The sequence below is a fragment of the Pygoscelis adeliae genome, unplaced genomic scaffold (genome assembly GCF_000699105.1).
Source record: "Pygoscelis adeliae isolate BGI_AS28 unplaced genomic scaffold, ASM69910v1 Scaffold3, whole genome shotgun sequence".
In the NCBI taxonomy this organism is placed as follows: Eukaryota; Metazoa; Chordata; class Aves; order Sphenisciformes; family Spheniscidae; genus Pygoscelis; species Pygoscelis adeliae.
In genome coordinates, this window is record NW_008824446.1 from 241574 (window position 1) to 265404 (window position 23831).

A 23831-nucleotide genomic window follows, 5' to 3' on the forward strand; every position below is an offset into this window, starting at 1 on the left:
CGGCACGCCCCGCGGCCGCCTCTTACCACACGCCAGCTCCGCCCTGTGCTCTCGGGCCTCTTGGTTCTGATTGGCTCCCGCCCGAAGCTCCGCCCCCTAGCGCGGTGGGACCGCCCCGCTGCGGCGCCTCTCCGCGGCGTGGCGGGGGCTGTGGGGAGGTGTAGGGCGGGGGAGTAACCCCTGGCGCCGGAGTCCGCGCGCCCTCTCTCAGCGGGGGGGCTGTATGTACGTATGTTATACACACCTATGTACACACACGTAGAGAGAGAGGTATACACATAGGGGTATATACAAATGTATGTCTGTGTGTGTATATTTACCCCTTGTATATGTGTATAACCCTATACGTATACCTCACTCTATAGATACAGGTCTATACAGGGATATAAGTTATATATATATTTACCCTTTTGAGAGAGGACAGAAATGGTATCTAAATAAATGACGTGTTATTTATATGTATTACATATACAAAATGCTGTGCACACACACTCCATTTTAAATGCTTACATAAAAATGTGTAGGTATAGATACAGATACAGCTACAGACATAGGCTTGCCAGGCACTCCCGTGCGGGGCAGTGGGGGCCTGCCCACCCTTGCAGTCCCCCCACCCTCTCGCTCGCACCAGCCGTGTTATTTGTGAGCTTCCCCCGGTGGGACGAGGCACAGAGGGCCGTGACTCAGCTGCTCGGCTGGGTGGTGTCCAGCCGGTGTTTGGCAGAGATAAGCCCCCCCCAACATCCTCCCTTTATTCCGGACTTTTTGTTTGTTTTGGTCCTGGCGCACAAAACAAAAACTCCTTCGGGGACTGCTGCAGTGGAGGCAAGTTTAAGAGGCAGAGCAATGATGACAGAGGAGAGGTGTCCCAAAGTAAGTGACTGAGTGAGTCCCCAGGGCTCCTGAATGGAAAATGCGGGAAGGGGGCTATGCCTGTGTGCACGCGCTGGGACGCTCCAATAAACCATGTAAGATGCCCCAGGAGCTTGTACCATTACCTCCTATGGCATCCTGAGTACTTTTCACCTGTACTGTCAACTCAACGTCGGCAGAGAAATGGCGCGTGGGTAGTCAGGCCTCTGAACTAATTTCAGCCGTGCTGGACAAGCTGTAAGTGTTGAAATCATGTGGTCGTCGTTCAGTCTATTCAGTCCTGATTCCCTGTGCCTTTAATGATGGTGCTTACTAAGGTGCAGCTCCGCGCAAACAATTTCTCAACGTGCACTTTCAATTTGGGGTATTATTTTGTATCTTGTCTCTTGTGTAGGCAAGGAAGGAGCTTTAGTGGGACACAGGACCTGTATGAGGATGAAGTTCATTTAGCTTGGGATCTTTTATGCTTATTACCCACTCTCTAATTGCTTTATCCAGTTTAAAGTACCTCCTTACAGTCAGACTCCTTACTTGAGGCGCTGCTCCCTCAGGTAGGACATCTCAGGTGGTTGACACTTTTCTTTTGTTACAAAGTTCAAAACATACCTGCTGGAGTCACCTGCCCACTTCTGCAAGGGTAAATGTACATCACTAACAATCAGCAGTAGTGCTGTCATTTTTGAAGTTTTTTTAAATTTATTTCTTCCAATATTGGCCTTGTTAGGAGTTAGAGGTTTATTAATGTATCTGTGAAGCTGTAAAGCTGGCTGGATGTAAATATCAAGGTGGGAAAATAAATTATTTAAGGTCGTCTTAGCAAAAGATATAACTAGTATATTGAAACTAGGAAATGGAGTATAGGCAAAACATTTTTCATATTGAATTTGTGTTTCTGTTAAGCAAGCTGGCATTCAATAATTTAAAAATCTAGTATTGGTTATGTTTTCCAAAATTTAAAAATGCGTATGAAATACCCGTAGCAACTTACACTTGAATGGAAGCCCCTTTGCTGTGAACAGAAGTCTGTGGGTTTCCATGCTGATGTAGAGCTTCTCATAGTCAAAATACTAAACTGTGCATATGTTGTGCAGGTCTTCCAGCAAAAAATGTCTGAATTTTTACCTTGGAACACTGGAACGATAAAGCGCTTTTTATCTAAAATAGGGTCTGCTGTGCATTGCCTTAGAATGTTATCAGTGTTACGCAAATTGCTAATAACGCTTAGTGTTTTATAGCAGCTTCTTTCTAAGTGACTCTGCATAGGGAGCGATTACATGCTATAGTGTAGTACTCTGGCGTTTACATTTTAAAGCCATTTCTGAACCTGAAGTCTCAAAATGTCCTTATCACTTGTTTCCAAGCTCTCTCTTTTGTTTTTCCATGCCAACCATCGCCTGTATTAGTTTCTCCACTGACCGTCGAAGCTGTTAGAGAATTACTTGGAGCAAGTGAATGTAGCTCTGATCTTTGGGTGGAGTTTGCAACTGCAGGTCTCTCTGAACAGGACAAAAGTAGATCCACTGAGAAGCCATTTTCTGGCTTTGAAAAACTGGTGGGGACAGGTGTGACTGGAATCAGCTGTGAGGACATGGTTGCATTTCTGTCAACATGCAGTGGTGGGGCAGCATCTACGCTGGCTTTGTGCTCTTATGGCGGAGGACCGAGGCTACCTGTCCCAGTGTAAAGCTTGCTGGTGTCAAGTCAGCCTACCGAAATCTGTTAACAAATTTAAGCTGGCAGAGTAAGTTCACACAGAGTCTGTGCTCTGCATCATGCTGCCACAAAGCTTTTGATCTGCTGCATGGAGCGCTGCAACCAGATTTATTGTGTCGTTAGACCATGGCAGCTGTCACCAGCTCGTCCCAGGTGTGTCAGCTATCTGGGTCCTGTCACTTGTGAGATGCGTGGGTCACTGCAGCGTCAGCGCTTGCAGTACCTGCTCTGGTCTTGGGGAATGGCGTCAGTCACCTGATGTCAGCGGTGGCTGTTCCCAGAGCCACCTGAGGCATGGCGTCAGGGTCGTCAGTCGCACATACCAGTCAGGTGGAGCACCGACAGCGGCCGCTCATCTTACTGATGGCCCTTTCGATCAGAAACTGCCCTCCGGAGCCAGCGGTCCTGTCGGGCAGCCAACACCTGGTTACCAGCTTTTTGGTTATGGTGGCCCTCTTGCTCGCCTCAGATACCAGAACTGACAGAATTTATACCAAAAGCGCAAGAAGTATTTTAGGCCAGAAATATTTTTAAGTTCTTTTGTACGTGTAAAAATAAAATTAAGCTATATGAGGTGACCAAAGCAGCTGTTAAAGCCAGTTTACCCATGGCGTGACCTACCACAGCACGTTTTTACTGTTCCTGCAGGTGGAGCAGTATGTTGGTGAAATTAAAGGTGGTCTGAGACCAGCCATGAAACTCACGGTCATCGGGGTGGTACACTCCAACCCCAAGAGGTAGGTGAAGGGGCTGGTGGGGGCTTCATGCCTGCCATATGTGTCTTCTAAATTCAAATGATTTCTTGAGGGTCTGTGCTCTTCGGGAGGAAGAAAGTCATATAGATTCATAATTTATAGCTCTATTTAATTTTCCTGCTCTTAGACTGAGATTAAAAGGGTGAGAAAGAATTCATTGTTTGGACCTTCTGACTGCCCTGCCAGCATTTTCTACTCCTTGCCCTTATCTAATGCGAATCAGAGGGGGCACACAAGGGGCATTTCTCCTCCAGGAAGAGGTGCAATTTTGAACCCACATCTCAGTTGTCTCCTGGGGCTGGAATCAACATCATTTGAAAACCAGTGGTTTTGGCACAGGAGGTGCAGGTTCATTGCTGTGTTTAGTCTGGATGACGGCAACTGTGCTGTCATTACACTTTTTTGCATCTACAGTGATCAAATCCAGTGCAAGCAACACTGGTGAAAAGTTTTCCATAACCTCTTTTAGGATACAAATTGGAATTGGCTCACCCACAAATGTGTTTGATTCCAGTCACAAGAGAGGAAAAGCAACATCAAAAGGCACTAGCATCCTACCGGAAACTGGAGGAGAAACAAAGACTGCCCTGGTCTCATACCTTTCTGCAGCTTTTAAGCCTGTGCACAGTCCCTGTAGGAGTCCCGTGTTTCAGCCTGACAAGAAATCAATAGCTGTCTCTAGTCTTTATAGGCTTCTGATGTGCTCACCATGTCCTTTCCATTTCTGAAAGTCCCAGTCATTTAATTGTTTTTTCAGCTTTTCAGTGACTCTGCTCTGCGATCCAGTGGATGCAAACAAAGATGTTGGGCTGTTGTTTACAGTTAACTTTAGTGACAAATCCATCACCCGAAATGCACGAATTGCTGGGAAATGGGGAAGAGAAGAGAAGACTATTCCCTACTTCCCATTTATGGCAGGTGACACATTTAAGGTAATTTTTGGGGTACTATGATGGCGGTGGAGAAAAGGGGGGGAGAAAGGCTGAAGGCTACGTGTATGACCACAAATAGCTAACTATTGAAATTGACAGGTTAACTAGTTTAGTATGGCACAGAGAGCAACAGTTCAAGCCGTGATGGGAGGGATCCATTCCTTTCTCTAGTCTTAGTGAGAGAACTCACTATAAGGAGCTTTACAGTGTCATCTCACCAGAGAGTAGGTTATTTTTTAGGGGCATTTCAGAAGAACCAGTAGACTTTGTGCTTCACTATCCCCATCACATGGGGTTCTAAGTCCATGCTGGTGAAATCAGCTCTGCCACTTGTCTCTAACACCATCCCCTGTCCTTTTCCATTGCAGATGGAGCTCTTATGTGAACACCAGCAAATACGAGTCTTGCTTGATGGACGGCAGCTCTGTGACTTCACTCACCGCATTCAGCCCCTGAACTTGGTGAAAGCTTTGCAGATCACAGGGGACATCAAGCTTACAAAAGTGGCTTAAAAAAAAGGAGACCACGATATCACCAGAGGACAGAGGCAAATGTACTTTCTCCTGTCTGAGAAATATTTTATCTTTTTCCCCTGGCTGATTCTGGAGAGTGGGAACTGTATCTTTTTCATTTGCTGATGTGTTTGAAACATACACTTTTTTTCTCATACACATGCAGCAATTGCAGAGCTATGGCTGGTCCAGGTAAATCAGAGGGCCTTTGCTGAGATGCTCTCTTGGCCTCCCAAACTGCAAGATTTGTGATGCTATGCAGTATCTCACATCCTCATGGTCCCCTAGCCCCCCAGGCATGCCAGCTGGTGGAGGTCAGTCCTCTGTGGTGGGGTGGCTGTTACCCTGGTGACAAGAACTGGGCAGTATGCCGGTGGTGGGACTGAGAAAAGAGAAGCAGAAGGTTTCCTTATAAGTGAATAAGGGAGCCTGGTGGGCCCCAGCAGAGCTCACGTTATCAGGAGGGAATTGCTTTTCCTGGAAGCTCTGCTCAGTCAGCACAAAGCCATTTGTGCTTCCCGGTACAGAGCAATAAATACCTTACCACCATCCCTGTCTCTTGCAGGTAGTGTTCTCGTGAATTGAAAGGTTTCAACAGCTGTGGATTTCACAGTCTTCTCTGGACCAGCCCTAGGAAATGGTATCTGTAGCTGAAACTGCATTGCCTGTTCTTGTATCCAATTAAAACTGCATCTTTGCTGGCAAACTTCTTTACCAGCTCTGTTAAATATTTGAATGCACGTGAGTGTTGTGCTGTTATTTCATTGCTGTAGATTTAGAAAAAAGTCCTAAATACATGGCTATTCTAATACATATATAAGTATATATCGTAGCTGCTGCCTTTGCCTCTGTTTTGATTGGTTGGTTATAACAGGATGAAGGGGAAAGTCTCTAGATGAACAGACTTTCTTTCAGTACATAACTTGGAGAACAGAAAATCTGCAAAGAGGTGATTCTGTGGATAGGGGGCTTTCAAATTGCTCTGTGACTTCAGGGAAGATATATAGCATGCTGTCTTCAGAGGGCTTTTGGAGGCTCTGCAGAGTCTGGCTGTCAGATACAGGTACTCAGATAACATGAGGAATTTTATGAAAATAGTATATCAGCAGGCTGGTCGGGTGTTTTAATCATCTCATACATTCCATTATACCCTCTGGTGTTGTGGAGAATGTCTTAGTTTCTATATAAATCTAAATTTACAGTGTATGAAACTATTATTTTCATATACTCAAACTGCCCTCTGAGAAAGATCATAACTAAAGAGCACAGGAGATTCAAATGCACTGAACTGGTTTTCATATTTAATGATATCAAAGTCAAGTTTACTAGACAAACAATGGAAAATGTAATGGCTTAAAATAGAAAAAGCAATAGTCAGAATTGCTATTGGAGTTCTCAGTCCCAATGGTGCTCCACATAAATGGACTTATGGTGATAATCAGGAGGAAAAGTCTTGCTTTTAGGGCTGAGTGATTTCTTCCAATATATTAAGCACCAGCAATTGTCTGGGATGACTGCCACTGGTCTGATTTGATACTCGGGATCCTGTACTGTTACAGGCCATTACCAGCACAAGAATAATCTATATACTGGAGAAGAGGATCCTTTGGCCTTTTCCAGCCTAACAGAGAATCAAATGGTAGAGCAGACAGATGGACAGACAGACCTCTTGTTTGTTTCACAATAGTGATTATCCTGGCAGCTGGATTGTGGCTTAGCACAAGACTCTTGTGGTATACCAAGAAAGACAGCCTCAGACACCAGGACCTTTCATGACTTTGATTCAGTCAGTCTTAACTAATTAAGCTTACGAGCCCCTTTATAAAGGGGAAAGGAGCAAGACATTTCTGCTTTAGGATAAAGCACAAGCTGGATCTGTCAGATATAGACTGAATACTTGTACAAAAGAATTCTTTTCTTCCATCTTGGAATATTATATCTCATTGTTTCCTTGTAAAGCCCCATTTGTCTGTATCCACCTGTTGCCTTTTGTCTCTTGATTAGATGGTAAATTCTTGGTGGGGAATTATTCTGGATCTACATGACTCCTAGGCACCTAGGATGCTGGTCTGCCAGGAATTGCTAGGTGCTATGGCGGTACAAATAACAAAAATAGACTAAGGGAAAAACAGCACTTCCAGACAATGAGAGCAGGAAACTTGGTCACAAATGTGACTTTTCATTTGGCATGGAGTCCGCCTTATTCATGTCAGTGGTTTGATTGCCTCAATCCACTGTGCTCGCTCTGCCTTGGAGCTGGCCTGGATATAATAATGAATGTCATTTTTGGTGATGATTTTGAAGAGGTTGCCTTGCACATTGCCCTTCACTCCTGCAGAGAAAAAAAATATGACAGATCAGGAAGGTGCACAGAGAAATGCCTTGTGGCATATATGAAACTTCATAGGGAAGAATTTTAATTTAGTGAATTACGGTATCAGACCTTTCCGTTTCATTATGGATAAGACATCTAAAGCTCTTGTGTCTTTGATTTTCCTTCTGCAAAATAAAGATATAGTACAGACACCCCTCGCATAGACTGTATGAACTACTGTGTACTATGCTTCGTATATAAAATAGCCGCTGTTTAGGTGGAGAATCTTACTTGAGTTATACAATGGGGGGATGAACTCCCTACCAGTTTGTGCAGTAGATTAGATTTGCTCCTGCCCATCTTTGGGTTCCTTTTAGCAAGGAGCTCTATTGTTCATCATGGCCCCCCACCCTGGACCATATCTTTTTCAGACCCTGTCTTTTGTCTTTAGAAAGATGCTCCCTATTCAAGATCCACACATTGTGCTTACTGTCGTAAAATAAATTGCTTTAACAGCAGAAACACTTATCTGTGAGGCTGAGGTTTTAGACAAATGCCTAAGCTAAGCATATTCACTAGCAGAACTGGGTTTTGGTTTGCTGTCCTTACGTCTCCCCTACATTTGGGTTCTAGCAGATCAAAAAGGAAAAGGTAATAGCATAAGTAGAGAAGACACACAGAAAAGGGATGTCGTCAGGGGATGTGTCAAGACTTTGAGTTAAACAACATCCAAAAAGAAGGTGTTTCCTCTTTGTCTGTTAACTCTGGAATATTAATCAGTGTCTTAGGACTGTCTCAGAGGCTGTCTGACTGAGAAAAGCCCATAAAAAGGGGAACACCCAAAATATGTGGAAATAACGCTAAAAAAATCCCCTCTGGTATGGACAACCCAGCAGTATGGGGATTTTCTATGATATGCCTCTTCCCTTGCTTGCAAGGGGAGAGGAAAGGCCAGCCCACTTGTGCATACAGACAACCGTACGCACAAACCACATCCAAAGACTATTGCTGTGGCATAAATATGTATGTATGTATGAAAGTTTAGAGGCTCGTGCTCACCTGCTGGGACTCCGTTGTCCTCCAGAGCTGAGACAAGACAGCCACGAAGAGAAAATCCACCTACTGGCCTGTGTTCTTCCTGCAAAGAAAAAGGAAATGAGGCTTATCTGGAAAATATCATCATTAGAATAATTTCCCAGAGCACATCAATTATTTTTATGAAAGTGGAGATGTAATGCCAGTCTTCCAGATATAAAACTTCCATGTCGCAAGAGAAGTCAATTAGGACATGTAATTAAGTGCATTACTATGTTGTTTCAGTCTCAGATGTTTCTCTGATGTAGCTGGGAATAGTGGACATCAGTTAAAAGCACAAGGGTAGGCTAACAAACAATCACATTTCAAACTTATGTATAGTCCTGTCAATAACAACACATATTAAAAAATAAAAAAATATATATTTCTGCAAGTTCTTAGCTTGCTGCTTTTCACTGAGACTGTATGGGAAGAAATTGACCGTTTTCACTGGTAGGCTGGCTCTCTGATCTTCTTTCAGGTTCTGCAGTTTGAGTTTATGCATTACAAGGGTGAGCTGCATTGCAAAAAAACCCACAAAGAAACAGGCAACAAAAAATGAACCAGCTCCGTAGGCTCTTTTCACTATGTTGTCTGTGTTTTCTTTAAAAGTTACATAAAGCATTTCTTTACAAGTTATTTTAGCAACCTGTTGGGCTTTGTGGTACCCTATGCATCCGTGGCTGATGGATCCACGTGCCCTTCTGGGTTGCTCACATTGATTATGATATCCGTGAAGATAAATTCTACTATTTCCCGAGAACTGAGTAGCAGAAATTCCTATAAATACTTTGGCATCAAGGAGACCCTATTCAATGTCGGAATAAGAACGTAAAAAATCCCAGTAGCAGTATGTCCCTCAAGCAGTGGGACGTCAGCCCAGAAAGATCACAGCCTCGGAAGAATCCCTGCAGGAGCATGGTCCCAGACTGTATGGGTACAGCAAAAGACCAATCCCAAGAAAACTGCTGCACCTCGGCTGAGGGAAAGGAATCTCACTGGGGAAAAGCCAGGAGGGAAGATGCAGGGATAGAAAATCCTACAAGGACAACCTCCCAGGGTAAGGCCAGAGAGGTCTTATTCCCCGGGAAATGGATAGAGGAACCCGGAAGGAGATTTGGGTGAAAGAAACATTTACAGCATAATTGTATTTTCATTATAATGTTTAGATCTGTAAGAGGATTTCTGGGGGTAGTAAGTCCGCACTCACATACCTTAGTGGGGTCATAGTAGTGCAAAAAAGCAGGATCAGCTCTCAAAACAAATCTCCTCACCTTCCAGTTTTTCCTCTTGTGCCCCTGCAAAACAGAAGAATTAAAATTACCATCAGTAAATACCTCCTGCAATGGCCATTTTCCTGCAGGTTGTAGGGGAGACCTAAATAGGTGCTGAAAAAAGAGGTTTTGGAGCCAACAGAGGAAAATCTTTTCTGACATCTTAGTAACTCCCAGGATTTTCTGCTTAACATCCTTCTTCATACATTGGTAATTCCTTCTTCTCTCCCTTCCTTGTGCTGAGAACCAAGAAAGCAGAGTGGCGAGACCACGTGACTATATACCCGATTCCTGCTCCTAATTTCAGATTAAATACAGGACTTGGATTAAAAACCGATGCTGTGTGTGCTCTGAGGGGATTATGTCAGGTCCTTTTGCAGCTTTTCCCTCTTTCCCCCCAGCCCTCTCAGCTGCTGACAGTGCAGGACAGCACTGCAAGCCTGCACCAGGCTCTGGGAGCATCCCCCAGCTCCTGGAGGTTTGGTGCTGAGGCTCAGGGCCAGCCTAGGGCTGGGGCCGCTGGGGGCTGTCCCTTACTGCTGCTGACCATGGGGAGAGGCTCCTGGGCAGCTCTCGTGTCCTGTGGTGATGGGGGGGCTGCCCTGCCGGCCCCGTGGGGATCCCCCAGCAGCTCCTGGCACCCAGCCCCCCCGCCAGCCCTTGCTGCACCCTGGCAGCTGGAGGAGGGAAGGTTGGGGAGCATCTGATGATTCAGTTTGCACAACACAAAAATCAGAGCTCAGGGTACAAAGCTCCAGATTAGAAATGTGGCCATGCGGTGCAGGTAGGGTTCTCTCTGCAGGTGGCTGTGTTGTACTCTGAAACAGCATGATTGATCCTCATCTTGTTCGTAGCAAGGGTCGGAAACTAAATCTTGCAGACTAAGCGTGGGATCTGGTAAACAATTACTGCTGACAGGTAATTATGCCCAAAGAAAACAGGTCTCACCACCACTAGAGCATCCATGTGTACATGAGGGACTGTCCACAGGTTAATGTCCACTTCATGCAAATGTCAATCATTTCAAATGTCAGCTTTGAAATTTGTCTGTGGCCAGCAGAACATCATAGCTGCTCACACAACCCAGATGGGACAGGTTAGACCAGAGGAACACTGGATCTGCTTGGAAGTGAATGTAACACCTCTGGGTGAGATTTGGAGTTCGTGTGGGACTTTTGCTTTCGATACTATATTATACCCTTCAGTATACGCTCAGTATATCAGAATATCCAATTAATCCTGCCTGAGCAGCAAGTTCCGTAGCTCACTTCTTTATAACCAGACCACATGATCGCTGATGGTGGTACTGACAGGCAAGTTAGCTCTGCTGGCCACAACTCTCCAGCCATGCTCGTATAAATCACATTTATTCTCTAGGAAGCCCTAAGAGCTACCATTTTTCTTGTTTCCCAGTGAAGGTTCAAAGACTTTATTTACCTGTTTCACTAAGAATCCTTGCTTCACAATTGTGCCGCTTAATTCAGAGATGTTAAATTGTAGCTCTTCCTTGGAACTGATATTTTTCTTACTGGTCTCAGCCTGCAAATAGGGAAAAGATGGTTCCACTTTTTAATTTAAACACACTCTTAAGTACAAAGTTCTGCATTTTATTTTCCTTGAGCTACTTTTAGCTCATTTTTCCTGAGTAAATTCTACTCTGTACCCCTGCTGCTCAGCTCAGCAGGTCTGAGATTTACAAGCAACAAATTACAGCTGTAAAGCCTACACACGCACTGTGACCTTGAGTTTTAGCAGAACTACAGCACGGCCTCTGTTAAATACAGACACAGCACTGCACCCGAGGGACCCTTTTAACGCCTAATTATGTAACTTGTAGATCCCTCCATATCCATGTAGCTATCTGTCTCCAGCAAAAGCGCAAGCACTACTAAAAGCCTAGAGCTGCTCCTTCTGTGTTTGCTTTCATAGCCTGCATATTTTGCCTTCGGTTGCATGCTGTGCATGTCCCCTTTACCACTGCCCAAATCAAGTGGGGGGCAGAGGAGGTGCCTCTGTTGGCAGCCACATCACTTACAAACATGTACAGTGCGGTGGAGTCGTCGAGGAACTGCTCAGAGAGGTCGCTGTAGCGCGTGGCCTCAGTGCTGCGGGCTCCCACGGGCTTGACGAAGTTCTCCTCCATCAGCATGGATGCCAAGGTGACGGCCTCGAACCGTGACACAGCAAAGCTATTGGAGATGAGCCAGTCCACCAGGGCAGAACCTGCAGGGAGAAAGGCAGCTCTCATACCAAGGCAACGTGCTCTTCGAAGGCGAGACAGATGGGCTCCTGCCACACAGGCCTTCATTTGCTGAAACATTTTGGCACCATCACAAAGACTGTCTATGAAGTGCAAGGTTGACCAAAAGTGTGGGGTCCTACGTGTGCTTCCATATATCCAAAGAGCAAGAGAGAAAGGTGTCGGAGAACTTGGCTGCACCAGTACTTTCCACTGGGCCACAAGTGATCCCACCAGGAAGGCAGTACAGCAGCTCCCTTGTCACTGCAATGTGGCATGTCAGATGCGAGGAAGCTCTTTGCCTGCAGCAGGTGTACCTGTGAAGGTCTCTTTGTATCTGTTGCCTTGCTCCAAGTTGCGGGTCAGCTTAATTCCAGTAGTGCTGTCACACATTCTCTCCACTATGTGACTGTAAAAGACAACACAGGACAACATTACCAGAATAGAAAGACAGGCTGAAACTGTCACATACTTCTGTCAGTGCCTGGCATGCCCTAATGATTACCAGCATAAAGGTGGGAAATGGTCTAGATATTCCCCCATAACTTTTATCCTAAGTATGGTGTAGGAAAACTTTATTGTCCCGATAGCAGTACTGAACGAGATGCCTCACAAAGTATCTTTCAGTTTAAAGCACTTCAAACTGAGCTACAGTTAGCCTGCATTTACCGTCTCAACACAAATCAAATTCATGTAATCTTTCTATTTCTTAATCAGTTCTCTGTTTCCTCTTGTTTAACATGATGTACCCTAAAAATCCTAGTCTGGATTCCGGCTATCAGCTTTGAAAGCTCATCAACATGGCATGAACAATGTCATCGCTCAGTCTTCCCCTGACATTACATCTTCCAAGGTAATATATCTCCCCAATGAGAACCTCTGCAGCTGACTAGGAAGGTCTTCAAGCCAGCAGTGAGATGCCTGTGCAGAATCCACATACCCCCTCGAAAAATGATGGTCAGGAAAAAGTGCATTCCTGTGCTCCAGCAAAAGTGTGTGCAAACCTAGGGCAGAGCAGCCAGTTTAGAGGCTCCTGGCCACACAGGAGTGGATCTGTGCAGAGAGCTCAGGCAATTTGCAGACTACAGAAATAGCAGAAGGAGAAACCATATACACTTACTGGAGGCTGATACTCTCTAGCAGTTTGAAAGAGTTCTTCATTCTGTGAAGCTCTTGTACCTGTACTGGGTGACCAGCGTGAATAGCTCCAGTGATGTCCAAAGCCCAAGAGTCTCGCTCCTCCCTGGAGCAACATTCAAGGAAATAGTCTGTGTTGGTTTTTGTCTTTAGTTTGATGAGTAGCTGTGGAGAAAGAAGTGCAAAGCAATAACATCATTTAGGTATTGTCCTCCACTTGCATTTTGCTTCTTTGGCACTGGCCCAAGGGACATAGCTAAGTCTGATACGGCATCCCACCTGAGCAGTACAGAGCGATTCTTGGCCAGAAGGATGATGGAAACAACTCTGGGTTTTTTTGCTTCCCTCACACCCCACATCCCTGGGTTTTCAGTTCCAAGCATGGTTTGCATGCATGGAACTTGAGGTACTTGAAAGAGAGCAGACCACCCAAATACTGGATTACATAGGAGTGTGCTGCTGACCATGGAGCTTTTCACATCCAGATCTATAGTTTCTCAACAACTACAAACTTTCACTAGGCTCTTTCTGCCATGAGAAGTGCTGAAAGAGTCAACAACTTCCAGAGCTATTTCCCTTCTGGCCCCACTCAGAGGAAGCCCGCATTGCTGCTACCCGCGGGTGAGCAGAGAAGCGCAGGAGGCACTTTCCCTTCCAGAGCCCTCTTGCTGGAAACTTTCCACAGCGTGAAGTCCCATTGGCGAAGGAAAAGGGAGTTTGACCTGGCTGCCTGGGAGTGCCCTGTGGACACAGCCAGGGTTTAAGGCAACTACCAGAGATTATAAGTTTCCTTTTTTTCCCATCCTCCTCAGATTTTATTGAGCTGTTCATATCCTCCCTCCACACACTGTTGGGCTGATGCAATTGCATTTATTCTTCCCACTGTGTGTGTGGGGGTGTTGTGGGTTTTTTTTTGTCAATGGCTGTGACTTGGGTTTGAGCACAGGGAACAGCAAAGACACAATGAGTGAGTTCATTGCTCGACCTGGTTACACTGCTAACGGCAGATTGCTTTTGGCTGGGCCTAATTCTGGAAACACATACCCCAGTGATATGGTTGCAGTAATCTAAGAAGTCAGGAGGAGAGGAAAAGACTAGGGAGAAGTTAGAAATTGAATGTCATTGAGAAGGGATACATCTTTCCCATCGTACCGGTCTGTTCTCATATTCCAGGCATGGACAAGTAATAGTGCAGCCATCCAAAAGGATCCTGCCCTTTGGAGAAGGCTCCTTCTTGCCTCCTTCAATTTTGTAATACAGCAGCTTATCCTGAAGCAGAACGAACCATCTCACTTTCCAGTTACGAACAATATGTCCCTAGAGGGGAAGAAATCCACATAGCTAAATTTAACACAGGCATTGAGAAATGACTGTATTTTTTTTCCCCCTTTTTTGGGGGTGAAAATACCATAAAGTAATAGGAAACTGTATGAAAAGAAACACAAGAAGTCATCATGAGTCCTGTTCTCCCTGAAATACACATTTTTAGTAACAAAATAGCACAGCTCCATCACTATAAAATAATGGAGCAATAGAAAGGTGCTTTGCTCTTTCTCCAGCAAGGATATCTTCTTTGGTGGCAAGAATTGTTTCTTGCAAAAGCTTACATGAATTACCTCAAAGAGCTGTCATTTAGGTGCACACCTGTCCGCTGACAGCACCAGGCAGGAACAGGGCTAAATCGGAAATGCGTGAGGGCTCTTGGAGACAAACTCCTCCTCTCCGGTGACCCTGGGTGGCATTTGATGTGTTTTGTTCTTTGTCATTTTGATGTGGCCGTAGGTGCCAAGTGGTTTTGAGAGCACTTTTCCTTACATCCCCTCTTACTGCTAATGAGTGGTTTATTTCTATCCTACCTGCCTCCAATCTCCTGGGCTACAACATTCCCTGTGTTACTGTTTCCTGTAAAGGAAATACGCTTTTTAATGGCAAAAGACTGAATGAAGGCTGCTGTCGAATGCCTCCTGGGTTATATCAGAATACAGACAAAAACTCTTCTTTCTCCTCTGTAAACAGCCCCCGGCTCTCTTTAGTCCAGCTGTACAGGAGAGCAAACCCAGCGAGGGCTGGCACTGACAGGCTCAGTCCTGTCTGACGGTGTCAGGTCCAGCTTCGCGGTGCGAGGATCTGACTTGCATTTCTACAGGCGATAGAGCATTACAGCCAGTAGGCAAAGCACTGGATAGAGGAAGCTCTGACACCTGGGAGAGGGTGGGCATAGCTGGAAGAAAGGAACATGCAAGGTCCAGTTGTGGCAGGAATCAAAGTTCGTTAATTCTCTACAAGTAAAGGGGAAAATCAGCAATTTCCAAGAAAAGGTGGGGTAATGAGTCTCTAAAATCCAGGGCACTTTAGATCTAATGTCTTCTAGTCTATACTAAATACAATTTATGTAACTTGGGTTTGTCCTCTTCTTCCCTTTGCATTCTTCAGTGGTTTTTCCACCCGTTGTAAAGTCCCTTGGCCATTTTTCCTGAGAGTATGTTCTTTGCTATGGCTCTTTTCTTTCCTTCTTGGAGATTTCCTCTTTTTCAGGAGATTGCCTTACCTTTTTTCCTTTATCTTTACCTGACTTCCACACATTTCCTTTATAGTACATTACAATACATAATTCAGTCATTTATAATGCATTTAGATCACCTCCTTGCTTCTTCTCTCTTCTTAAGAAAGCTCTGTTTTCTTTACCTGATCCCACCCCTTCCTAATTTTTTTTCTCTGGATCCCTTGTTCCCTTCTCCCTCAGTTTCCTTTAAGCTTCTTCTTTGTGGTCTCCTTCCTATCAAACTGTGTATCTCGGTGAAGTTGTACAGACTGCTGGCGGTTACAGCTCAGTGTGTTGCAGATAACCTATTCCCCTCGCGCACTTGGTGCCTGGGCTTCCCATCTTGAATTCAGTAGTCACTTAAGAGCCACGAAATACAACCGTAGCCCAGAGAGGAGAGCAGGAGCCGGGACTGCTCTGCCCTCGCTGCAGAAAGAAGGATGAGGAACAGCTCGGGCCGTGCAGCCCTTCTCTGCGTAGAGCACAGCTTCACATGGCCGGCAGCTGGCCGGCTGGCCAGGAGCCCTGCTAGAAAAGCTCCTGACCAGGATTACCTTCATGTTAGCACCAGACCCACTGCCACGTACTGTAGAAAAGCATTTCCCAAGGTGTGGCAAAGCTTTGAGCAAACCTTTGAATCACATTTTTTGTGTGCAGTCAAGGACCATATTAATCATTGGGAGAGGGTCTTGGTACTAAAAGCAGCTTATGCCCCTTGCTAAGTAAGCCTCTTGTGTCCCAGCTATGACTGACTTGGTCCTGTAGGGAGAAGTGTTGGAAAGGCTGAAATCTGACACCAACTTTCAGCTCTTTTCTCCACATTTTGGCTAAAATTTTCTTACAGTGCAGCTTGAGGGGTGTGGAAGAAAGAAGTTATTATTTCAAACACATTTCTACGTTTGCTTTGCTCTGATCCCCTTCAAAAAGGATAGTCTGTTCTCCATCCTCTCATATAAAATGGGAAACCCTGCTCAGCTGGGCTGCTAAAGAAGGCACAAACTATCTTAAGAGACTGTCAAAACATCTTCCCTCTCTCCATCCTCCCATGGCTGCTTCCACTGCTGCCGCGTAGCCATTTGCCAGGTAGTTTTGTATGTGCTCTTTGCAGGGGTGTGCCCTAGGTGCAGACATACTGGCTTTCTGATACCTAACTGAGAAATCCTGGTAGCTAATTCACTTTCCTCTGGGTAGATGCCAATACAGGGAGACTTGAGGGAGGGTAGTGAACACCTGCAGTTCATGCAGCTCCCCCGGCAGGCATCTGCACAAACCTGGAGGAGCTCCTTTCCCAGGAGCAGGCAGGAGCCCCTCAAACCCAGCGCCCAACGGGCTGCCTTGCCATGAGCCCTGGCTCAATCTGGTCCCTGCTCAGGGACTGCTTCCACGTTTGAGCAGAACCGCACAAAGGGGAACCGGAGCGCTTACCCGTTTGACGAGGAAGCCCTCCTTCAGGACTCCAGCTGCTTCCTGCATTGTGGCCAGCAGGGAAGAGAGCCGAGCCCCCACCGAGAAGCACCCGAGCCCTGGCAGCCTGTCCCTCTGCACGCGATTTGTTTAAGAAAGCTCATTTTTCTTTGCTACCCTCCTCCTCCAACGTGACGCACTCTCCCTTCCCTGTTTTTTTCTCCCTCTCTTCCTACTTATGAGACATTAGTTAAACAGTGAGCTGGCTCTGATACATTACTTGCCCTCTGGGAAGTAAAACGAAGGGAAGTCTAAAAAGGATCTCAAAAGAATTCCACAGAATTTAGTATAGCAAAAAACCACCACCAAGTGAGTTGGCCAATATAAGCAGCCACATGATGACAAATCAGGTATTGCACGGGAGGGAGAAGCAGAATTATAAAATCGCATCCCTCAAAACTTCAGACTAATCAATTCTACCTCTTAAAATTTCTCATATAATAAACACATCTCATAGGGGTTCTACAGATTGGAACACCTGAAGTGTAACATATAGAATATTATGATTACAAGGAGACTTTTACAAACCTCAAAATAATTTCTTTTGCTAGAAATTTATTTTACCAAAGAAGCCTCAAAGCACCTAAAAGCCCACTCTACTTTCAGTGACCACTGGGCATATAAACCAAGATTCTCAACTTAATATCCTAAATCCCTACATAAGTAACTACTTGGGCTTTGGGTAAAGCAGTCTGATTGATGAACACCGTGCAGTGACCTCTTGTAACTCCTGAGCACCTCTGAAACAGAGTGCCTTTTTTGTGTCTGAATACGAACTTAGATGTTTATTGCATTTTTGAAGACTTTGGCCATGATAAATCTGTTTGATAGATTTATCAAATCTTGTCCTGATGAAATAAACCAGTATTAGTATTTCAGACAGTGCTGCTGTTCAGAAGTAATAGTTCTTTGCTGTACTGTTAGCATTCCCTGACTTGTACCAAAATTAAGGTGATATACGTGGCCAGAGCTAGGGGCTGTGATAAGAAACACGATGTAGAGTATAACAAATAAACAAAAGCACTCGTTGCTATGTAAAAAGAGAGTCCAGAGTTCAGTAAGACAAAGTGACTCAAGTATCTCCCCATCTTTGCACACCGGATCAGGTTACTGGTCACACTTTCATGTACCGAGGAAAAGGAACAAACAAATCATTTCTTTATCTTTATACTATTTTTTTATAACTTTTAGCAAGGAAGAGCAAGACACCGAAGAATTCAAACCTGACAATGTACTGGAGATGGGGCAGAGAACAGTCCTGCAGAGATCATGAGAAGTACAGCGGACGACCGAACACTACTTGAAGTTAGAAAAATCAATTGCTGTATAAAGAGAAAGCACGCTGGCTGAGATGTCAAAAGCAGCCAGCCCATACGGAAGTTGCCTGTGTAGCTCCTACTGTACTCCCTTCACCACGATGGAAAAGGCAGGCAGCCACGAGGCAACCGGCTGCATAAGTCATATCCCGGTTATGTTTATTCTTCAGTCCACCTAAAGTAAGTACAGTAAGTTTAACAGAACACCTAGAAGAGTTTTTTTTTGCTGTAGGTATGTAGTATTTTCGAAGATATCAATGGAAATTTTTGTAATTTTTTTATACTATTGTGGCCTTAAAATAAAGCAGAAATGAACTGAGTGTATTTCTTTTAATTTAAAAAATAATCTCCGTCTCTGTGTATATACATAAATATTTATATAAATAAAAGTTGTACTCAGAAGCAGAATCTTGGGAAAAAAACTGATGCAGTCAGCAGAAAAAAGAAAATAAATTTCAGCTCACAACGTTCTGTACGTCAGAATTAAACTTGAGAAAAGAAAACTTGAGTCTAGGTACACAAGAGACATTACTGCTGCGTGTGTTTCCTGGACATGCACTCTTTATATAACCAGCTCCAGGAATAGAGTGTTCCACCATTCGGTGTTTGAGGTTTGACTTCACATTGTTCAGCTTGTTACTGCAGGCAATTTATAACAAGGCGGGTGAGATAATTTCATGCTAGTAAGGACAGGTAGAAGCTTGCAGGGGGCTCTCGCTCAGACAGTGATCTCAGAATTGCACCATAACCAGTCCTCGCCGAAGATCTGAGCGAGCTCTTTTCCTCCAGCACACAGACCACCCACAACCCTGCAGACGGATCTTGGCAAAATTACCATTAGCGACAAAGAATTTCATTGTCAAACTGCTGGTGAATGGTGAAGCAAACGTTACCCTAGCTGGCCATTAAACAACAGGTTTTGTATCAACTACTTTTTATAATCTAGAGCCTTCAGTTTCTTCAATACCTTGGATATGTGTAATATACCACCCCCTCCCCCCTGTCTCATTCTGTAGTTAATCAAGGCTACCAAACTGCCCCTACATTGCTCCCTGAGGTTGAGTAAACACAGGTATCTCAGACAGCTTTGTGGGAAAAGGGTCATATAGCGTAAAATGAGTCAGTAGATCTGGGCTGCCGTATTCACGCATGTGCTGGGAAGGCAAGCTCTGGCATCGAAGTCTCCTGGCAGAAAAGGACATGCTTCGATACGTATAAATCCAGGGAGCTCCAGAAAACTCCATCAGGTCTTCTGTGGGACTTGAAATTCACTGAAAGGAGGAGTAACTGTTTCCTCAGATCCATTTTATAGTGGTGTTTTCCACATGTCAGCATAGTATTTTAACAAAAAAGCACAGTTGAGTGCTTGATGTTTTTCTATTCAAAGTGACCCCAAAACACTTTATATGCTATAGAACTTGCATTGGGATGGCCAGGAAGAGCCAGCTGCAGGCTTCGGGACCACAGGACGCTACTCATGGTTAAAGGGAAGGGCAGGAGTAGCTGGCTCTGAGCGCAGACTGCGCTATTTCAGCTGGCCGACCTGACAGACATTGCTGGTACCTCCAGGTCAGCCCCTCGAGAAGCCATGAAAAGCTGATTAAGACAACCTGCCCAAAGGACAACCCCTGTCGCACACTCTGTGATGCCCATCGCGTACCATCACGTGAACAGTGTCACACGGGGGATTATATATACCCAGGTTTTTCAAAGCAGCTTCTTAAGATGCTAGGACTTTGCCCTCTGGTGTAGGACACCATTAAATATTTAGTTCCTTCAGTGGATTAGGGACGAAATGAGATGAAAACAAACCACATCAAAATAAAGAACGATGAAACATTTCTAGATAAAAGTGAAAGATGACAAGTGTTCAAAAGTGTTCTGACGTAAGAGCATTTTTAAAATTAACTGTAGAAAGGTGGCAGTGTTTGAAAACAGGTGTTTAATTGTCTAGACTCTGGAACAAAAAGCTATCAGAAATTAAATTCCAAAGTGCGGATTCTGCTATGAAGAACAACATGCCAGCTCCACTGCATCTAAAAAAACCCTGAGGGCTGGAATCAGAGACAAAACAGCAAGGAATTGTCACTGTATTAAAAACCAGACAAATCACAACAGCCCCAAGAAAGCAGGGCACCCCTTCTTTAGCAGACAGTTTCCTCTAATCAGAAACAGGATACTGGGCTGTGTGTTACCGGACTGCGTGCCTGACCTGACCCAGTACCTCTGTTTGGGGTTTTTTGTATTAATGAGTCCTTATCAGATGTTAAAACTGTTTCCAAGCTGCCAGTCTTACAAAATTAATTTGGGATATGGAAGTCAAGCTGAGAACCTTACAATTAACGTGTCAGTCCAAGCCCTGTCCACAGGTATACCTGTACCTTTCCCTTCAGTTGACTACATGAGCCCAAGTGGAGATTTTGGCCTTGCAATTGAGTAAACAGGACAGTTGCTAATGAACAGCAGCAATACGCTACCTCGCTTTAGCGACTCAACAAAGATGCTCACACAAAACCCACGACCCTTATTTTAAGCACTTGGTAAGCAAACGCAGTTCCACGCATACAAAATAGACCAGTTGAGATAGAAGGTATCATCTCAACTAATAGTTAGGGGCTCCTAACTTAAGGATCTAAAGATCCTTAAGGCACAGGCTATGGCAACTAAGGCAGCACGGCTGAGGCCCAGCCCGGGCTTCACAGGTTCAGCACTCCCTTACGCGCACCTCGCTAACGGGTCTTGAAAGCAGCCGTCTTAGACCTCCTCCTTCCAGCTACTGCAACTCATGAGAAATATCCACTAAGTTGTCTTGTACCTTTTATTTAAGCTTCTTGGTTAAAGTTTGCTCAGGCAACAGGAGAGCCTGATTTTATCTGCCAGTGTAATAAGTGATTGAAATGCATTTATCTTAAGCTGCTTCATTAATGTCCTCACCCTCTTGGTCATTTTTTTTTCGGCACTCAAACTGACGCAGAATTGCATACACCAGCACGCTGAGGCTCTAGTTAGAAAAGCTCCTATAGTTACTGAGCAAGTTTAGCAAACTTTTGCCTAAGTTACTGACAGAAATGATGCTCACCTATTAACACACCAAAACAGTTCTTACAGATGATACTAGTTGTAACCCCCTGATAATATTCCAAGGAATGGAATATTTTCAGTGCTTTGCTTTACAGCACTATTTTGGCATACAGATCACATGGTGACTTTTTAGTTTATAAACACTCTGTTCTTTTGTCTGAGTACCCACCTATTGTGTTTAATGGAAGCCAAATCACTATTTTAGTGGATGGGCAAAGTTGGAAGAGCTGTTCAAACAGGAAACTGACATTATCACAACTTCAAGCCATGACAAGGCTGTCATACACAGCTTCTGAAAAGACAGCAATCTGAGAAAACAACCATAAAAAAAACCCGTTTCTTCATTTTGTGATAACACATTCGGGTATCTTCCAACACTCTACAAAGACTAGAAGTTACTTAACTTTTTTGGCTTTGCATAGCAAAGATTGGGTACATGTGAACTGCTCTGATGATCAAGCATGGATTGAAATAGGTATGCGCTTTGTGAATGCCTTCTGTGGCAACACCAGGTAGCAATTACATAGTTTGTACTGTGGCAATATTAAGAATTCCTAGTTACAGCTCAAAGCCTCATTTTTCATGCATTTTTCCTCTAGCAGCACAAAATATGAAGAAAAAAGATGTGCAATATGGGACATATCAATGGAAAAAGATATAAATATATTAAAAAACTCAGCAATTTGGAAAGGTTACTTCAATAAAAACAACTCCTCCCCCCAATTCCCAAAGACAAGGAAAACAGATTTTTTTTTTTTTTTAATACTCCAACATGGAAAGCACATCTTGTTTCCCTTCTTCAGAGAAGATAAACAGGTTGTTTCTAGAGTGAATAGCTCAGTTCAGTGTAAATGAGATTTAGGGTAGGCAGAATTGAAGGTCATGCAGCAGTGAGCTCAGAAGACAGCAATGTCTATTTTGAAGTATTGAGCAAGTTCATTAAAGCTCCTGCTATATTCACCTACACGAGCAAAGTGCAACTATATGTAATTTTCCACTTATCAGCTATGTTTATTGGAATGATAACAAGCTATGTTCAAAGTTTTCAAGTTCTCAGTCCCTAAACGCAGATAAAAAACAAAGGAAATGCTGTTTTAAACAAGTCTGAATCAACAAACTTGCAAGAAAAACATTTTGTTCCACTCATTATTGGCTCAGTTTAAAGCAAACAAAAGAAAGCAAGCCCTTTCAGTGTTAAAGGGGAGTCACCCACTGATCATACCCTTCCAGGTTTTCTATTCATATCACTCTAGGCCATGTGACAAAAGAGGAAAAAAAATCTTGGGAGTTACATAGCTTGGAAATTTATTGAATATTTGCTCAAATACATTCTGTATAGAACGGTTCAGCTTGCTTGGTTTTGGTGCTCCCAGTAAAGATCATTAACAGATGCACTGAGCTGTAATCACCAATTAGGAATTGTTATGTATGAAAATGTTAAACATGGGGCTGCAACCTCCCTCTGGCCAGATCTGTGTCTTAAATTGGACTAGGCACCTTCCCTTCAAAGGATTTAATTTGTTTAAGTTGCTGCATCAAATGTTATTTAGAAGAGCCTTTCACATATTGATCTTTTTAAAACAGTAACACACTTCAAATATTTGCATTTGAAGTTTTCAATACTGGAAACATTTAGCCCAGAGTGTTTGCAATGGGGTCTTTAATTTTTCATATGGTCTCTCTTCTAAATATTCCAGAACATTTAGTCTTCAGTTTTGGCTTCCATTTCCTCAGCATCATCATCCCCATCCACTTCAGCATTTTCCCTCTCCAGTCTTTCCAACTGCCTTGCAAGCTCAGTCTCATCTGTGTCAGTAACCACCTTAGGCTGAAAAAAAACCAAAACAGAAAACATGGTAAACTGTCATTAAGAAAGACCGTAGATATTTGTCGGCTCTGATTCTACGTGAAGAGTAAGAGATAAAATACATCCTGAAGTCACACGATAACAAACAGGAAAATCAGAATTTTTAGCTGTTTAAGAAACACAGAAGTTTAGGGGTTTTTAGTTTCTTAATATCTTTTTGCCAAAATTTCTCCTAGCACTACTGATCTTGCTCTACTTTAAAAAAGTTCTGAGAAAAAAAAAATTACATTTTAGAGCGTAATGTGTTCTTACCTCCATCTGCACATTGAAGACTCCTCTCTTCTCCTCAATTTTTTCTTTAATTACAGCCATGGCTTGATTTAGAACAGACAGTCCTTCAGTTCTCTCCAGTGTTGTTGTAGTCATCACATAACGAGGAGGGGCTATCAGATTAATCTATCACATTGTAGGGATGGGGGAGGGGGACAAAAGCAAACTCAGTAAAAAAACAAAAGAAAGAAAAACCCCAAAAGCAAAGTGAGCAACGCAGTTTTGAATGTATAATTTGCAGAAGAAGAAACGTTTTCCCATTAGAAAAACCCCTTCTAGAAGTATTAACAACTTGGACAGAAATAGCAGACAAGAAAGTGCACAGCCTGTCCGATTTCCAACATCAACATCAGTTATTTCTACATAGTATGTTTATTTAGACAAATATTGCTAAGCAGAGAGAATATCCACTTTGCAGATCAGTGAAACAGGCTATCACATAATTTTTCAAACAACTAAAAGACTGTA

The 23831-nt window shown here is 43.9% G+C and overlaps 3 protein-coding genes across 4 annotated transcripts in view; 1 reads left to right on the forward strand and 2 right to left on the reverse strand.

The window, feature by feature from the left end:
- Positions 1–719: 719 nt before the first annotated feature.
- Positions 720–5524, forward strand: LOC103914346 (galectin-related protein A-like). Of its 2 annotated transcripts, XM_009320972.1 has the most exons (5): positions 720–873; positions 3235–3323; positions 4099–4273; positions 4642–4826; positions 5351–5524. In XM_009320972.1, the coding sequence occupies exons 1-4, from the start codon at positions 847–849 to the stop codon at positions 4783–4785; spliced, it is 435 nt and encodes a 144-aa protein (XP_009319247.1). In that variant the 5' UTR covers positions 720–846; the 3' UTR covers positions 4786–4826; positions 5351–5524. The 2 variants fall into 2 exon arrangements, with proteins under 2 accessions (XP_009319247.1, XP_009319246.1); XM_009320971.1 differs by having other exon boundaries at positions 4642–5524.
- A 486-nt stretch (positions 5525–6010) lies between these two features.
- Positions 6011–16838, reverse strand: PLEK2 (pleckstrin 2). The gene is made up of 9 exons (XM_009320973.1): positions 16791–16838; positions 13976–14140; positions 12807–12988; positions 12004–12095; positions 11483–11670; positions 10885–10986; positions 9388–9471; positions 8159–8237; positions 6011–7117 (listed from the first exon to the last, which is right to left on the reverse strand). The coding sequence occupies exons 1-9, from the start codon at positions 16836–16838 to the stop codon at positions 6990–6992; spliced, it is 1068 nt and encodes a 355-aa protein (XP_009319248.1). The 3' UTR covers positions 6011–6989.
- Positions 16839–22508: 5670 nt separating this feature from the next.
- The window catches only part of EIF2S1 (eukaryotic translation initiation factor 2, subunit 1 alpha, 35kDa), a 9653-nt gene continuing 8330 nt past the window's right edge, over positions 22509–23831 (reverse strand). The window contains exons 6-7 of the mRNA XM_009320974.1: positions 23346–23489; positions 22509–23054 (exon numbers count right to left, since the gene is read on the reverse strand). Of these exons, the coding sequence (XP_009319249.1) occupies positions 22929–23054; positions 23346–23489 (270 nt within the window). The 3' untranslated portion in view covers positions 22509–22928. The remainder of the gene's footprint in view (positions 23055–23345; positions 23490–23831) is intronic.

Excerpts from the sequence above, each read along its gene's own strand:
- LOC103914346 (XM_009320971.1), top strand. The coding sequence starts at position 847 with ATGATGACAGAGGAGAGGTGTCCCAAA. Across the intron at positions 874-3,234 it reads CAGAGGAGAGGTGTCCCAAA|GTGGAGCAGTATGTTGGTGA; the intron begins GTAAGTGACTGA and ends CTGTTCCTGCAG. Across the intron at positions 4,274-4,641 it reads TGGCAGGTGACACATTTAAG|ATGGAGCTCTTATGTGAACA; the intron begins GTAATTTTTGGG and ends TTTCCATTGCAG.
- PLEK2 (XM_009320973.1), bottom strand. The coding sequence starts at position 16,838 with ATGCAGGAAGCAGCTGGAGTCCTGAAGGAGGGCTTCCTCGTCAAACGG. Across the intron at positions 10,987-11,482 it reads CCACCGCACTGTACATGTTT|GCTGAGACCAGTAAGAAAAA; the intron begins GTAAGTGATGTG and ends CCCTATTTGCAG. Across the intron at positions 7,118-8,158 it reads GGACAACGGAGTCCCAGCAG|GAGTGAAGGGCAATGTGCAA; the intron begins GTGAGCACGAGC and ends TTTTCTCTGCAG.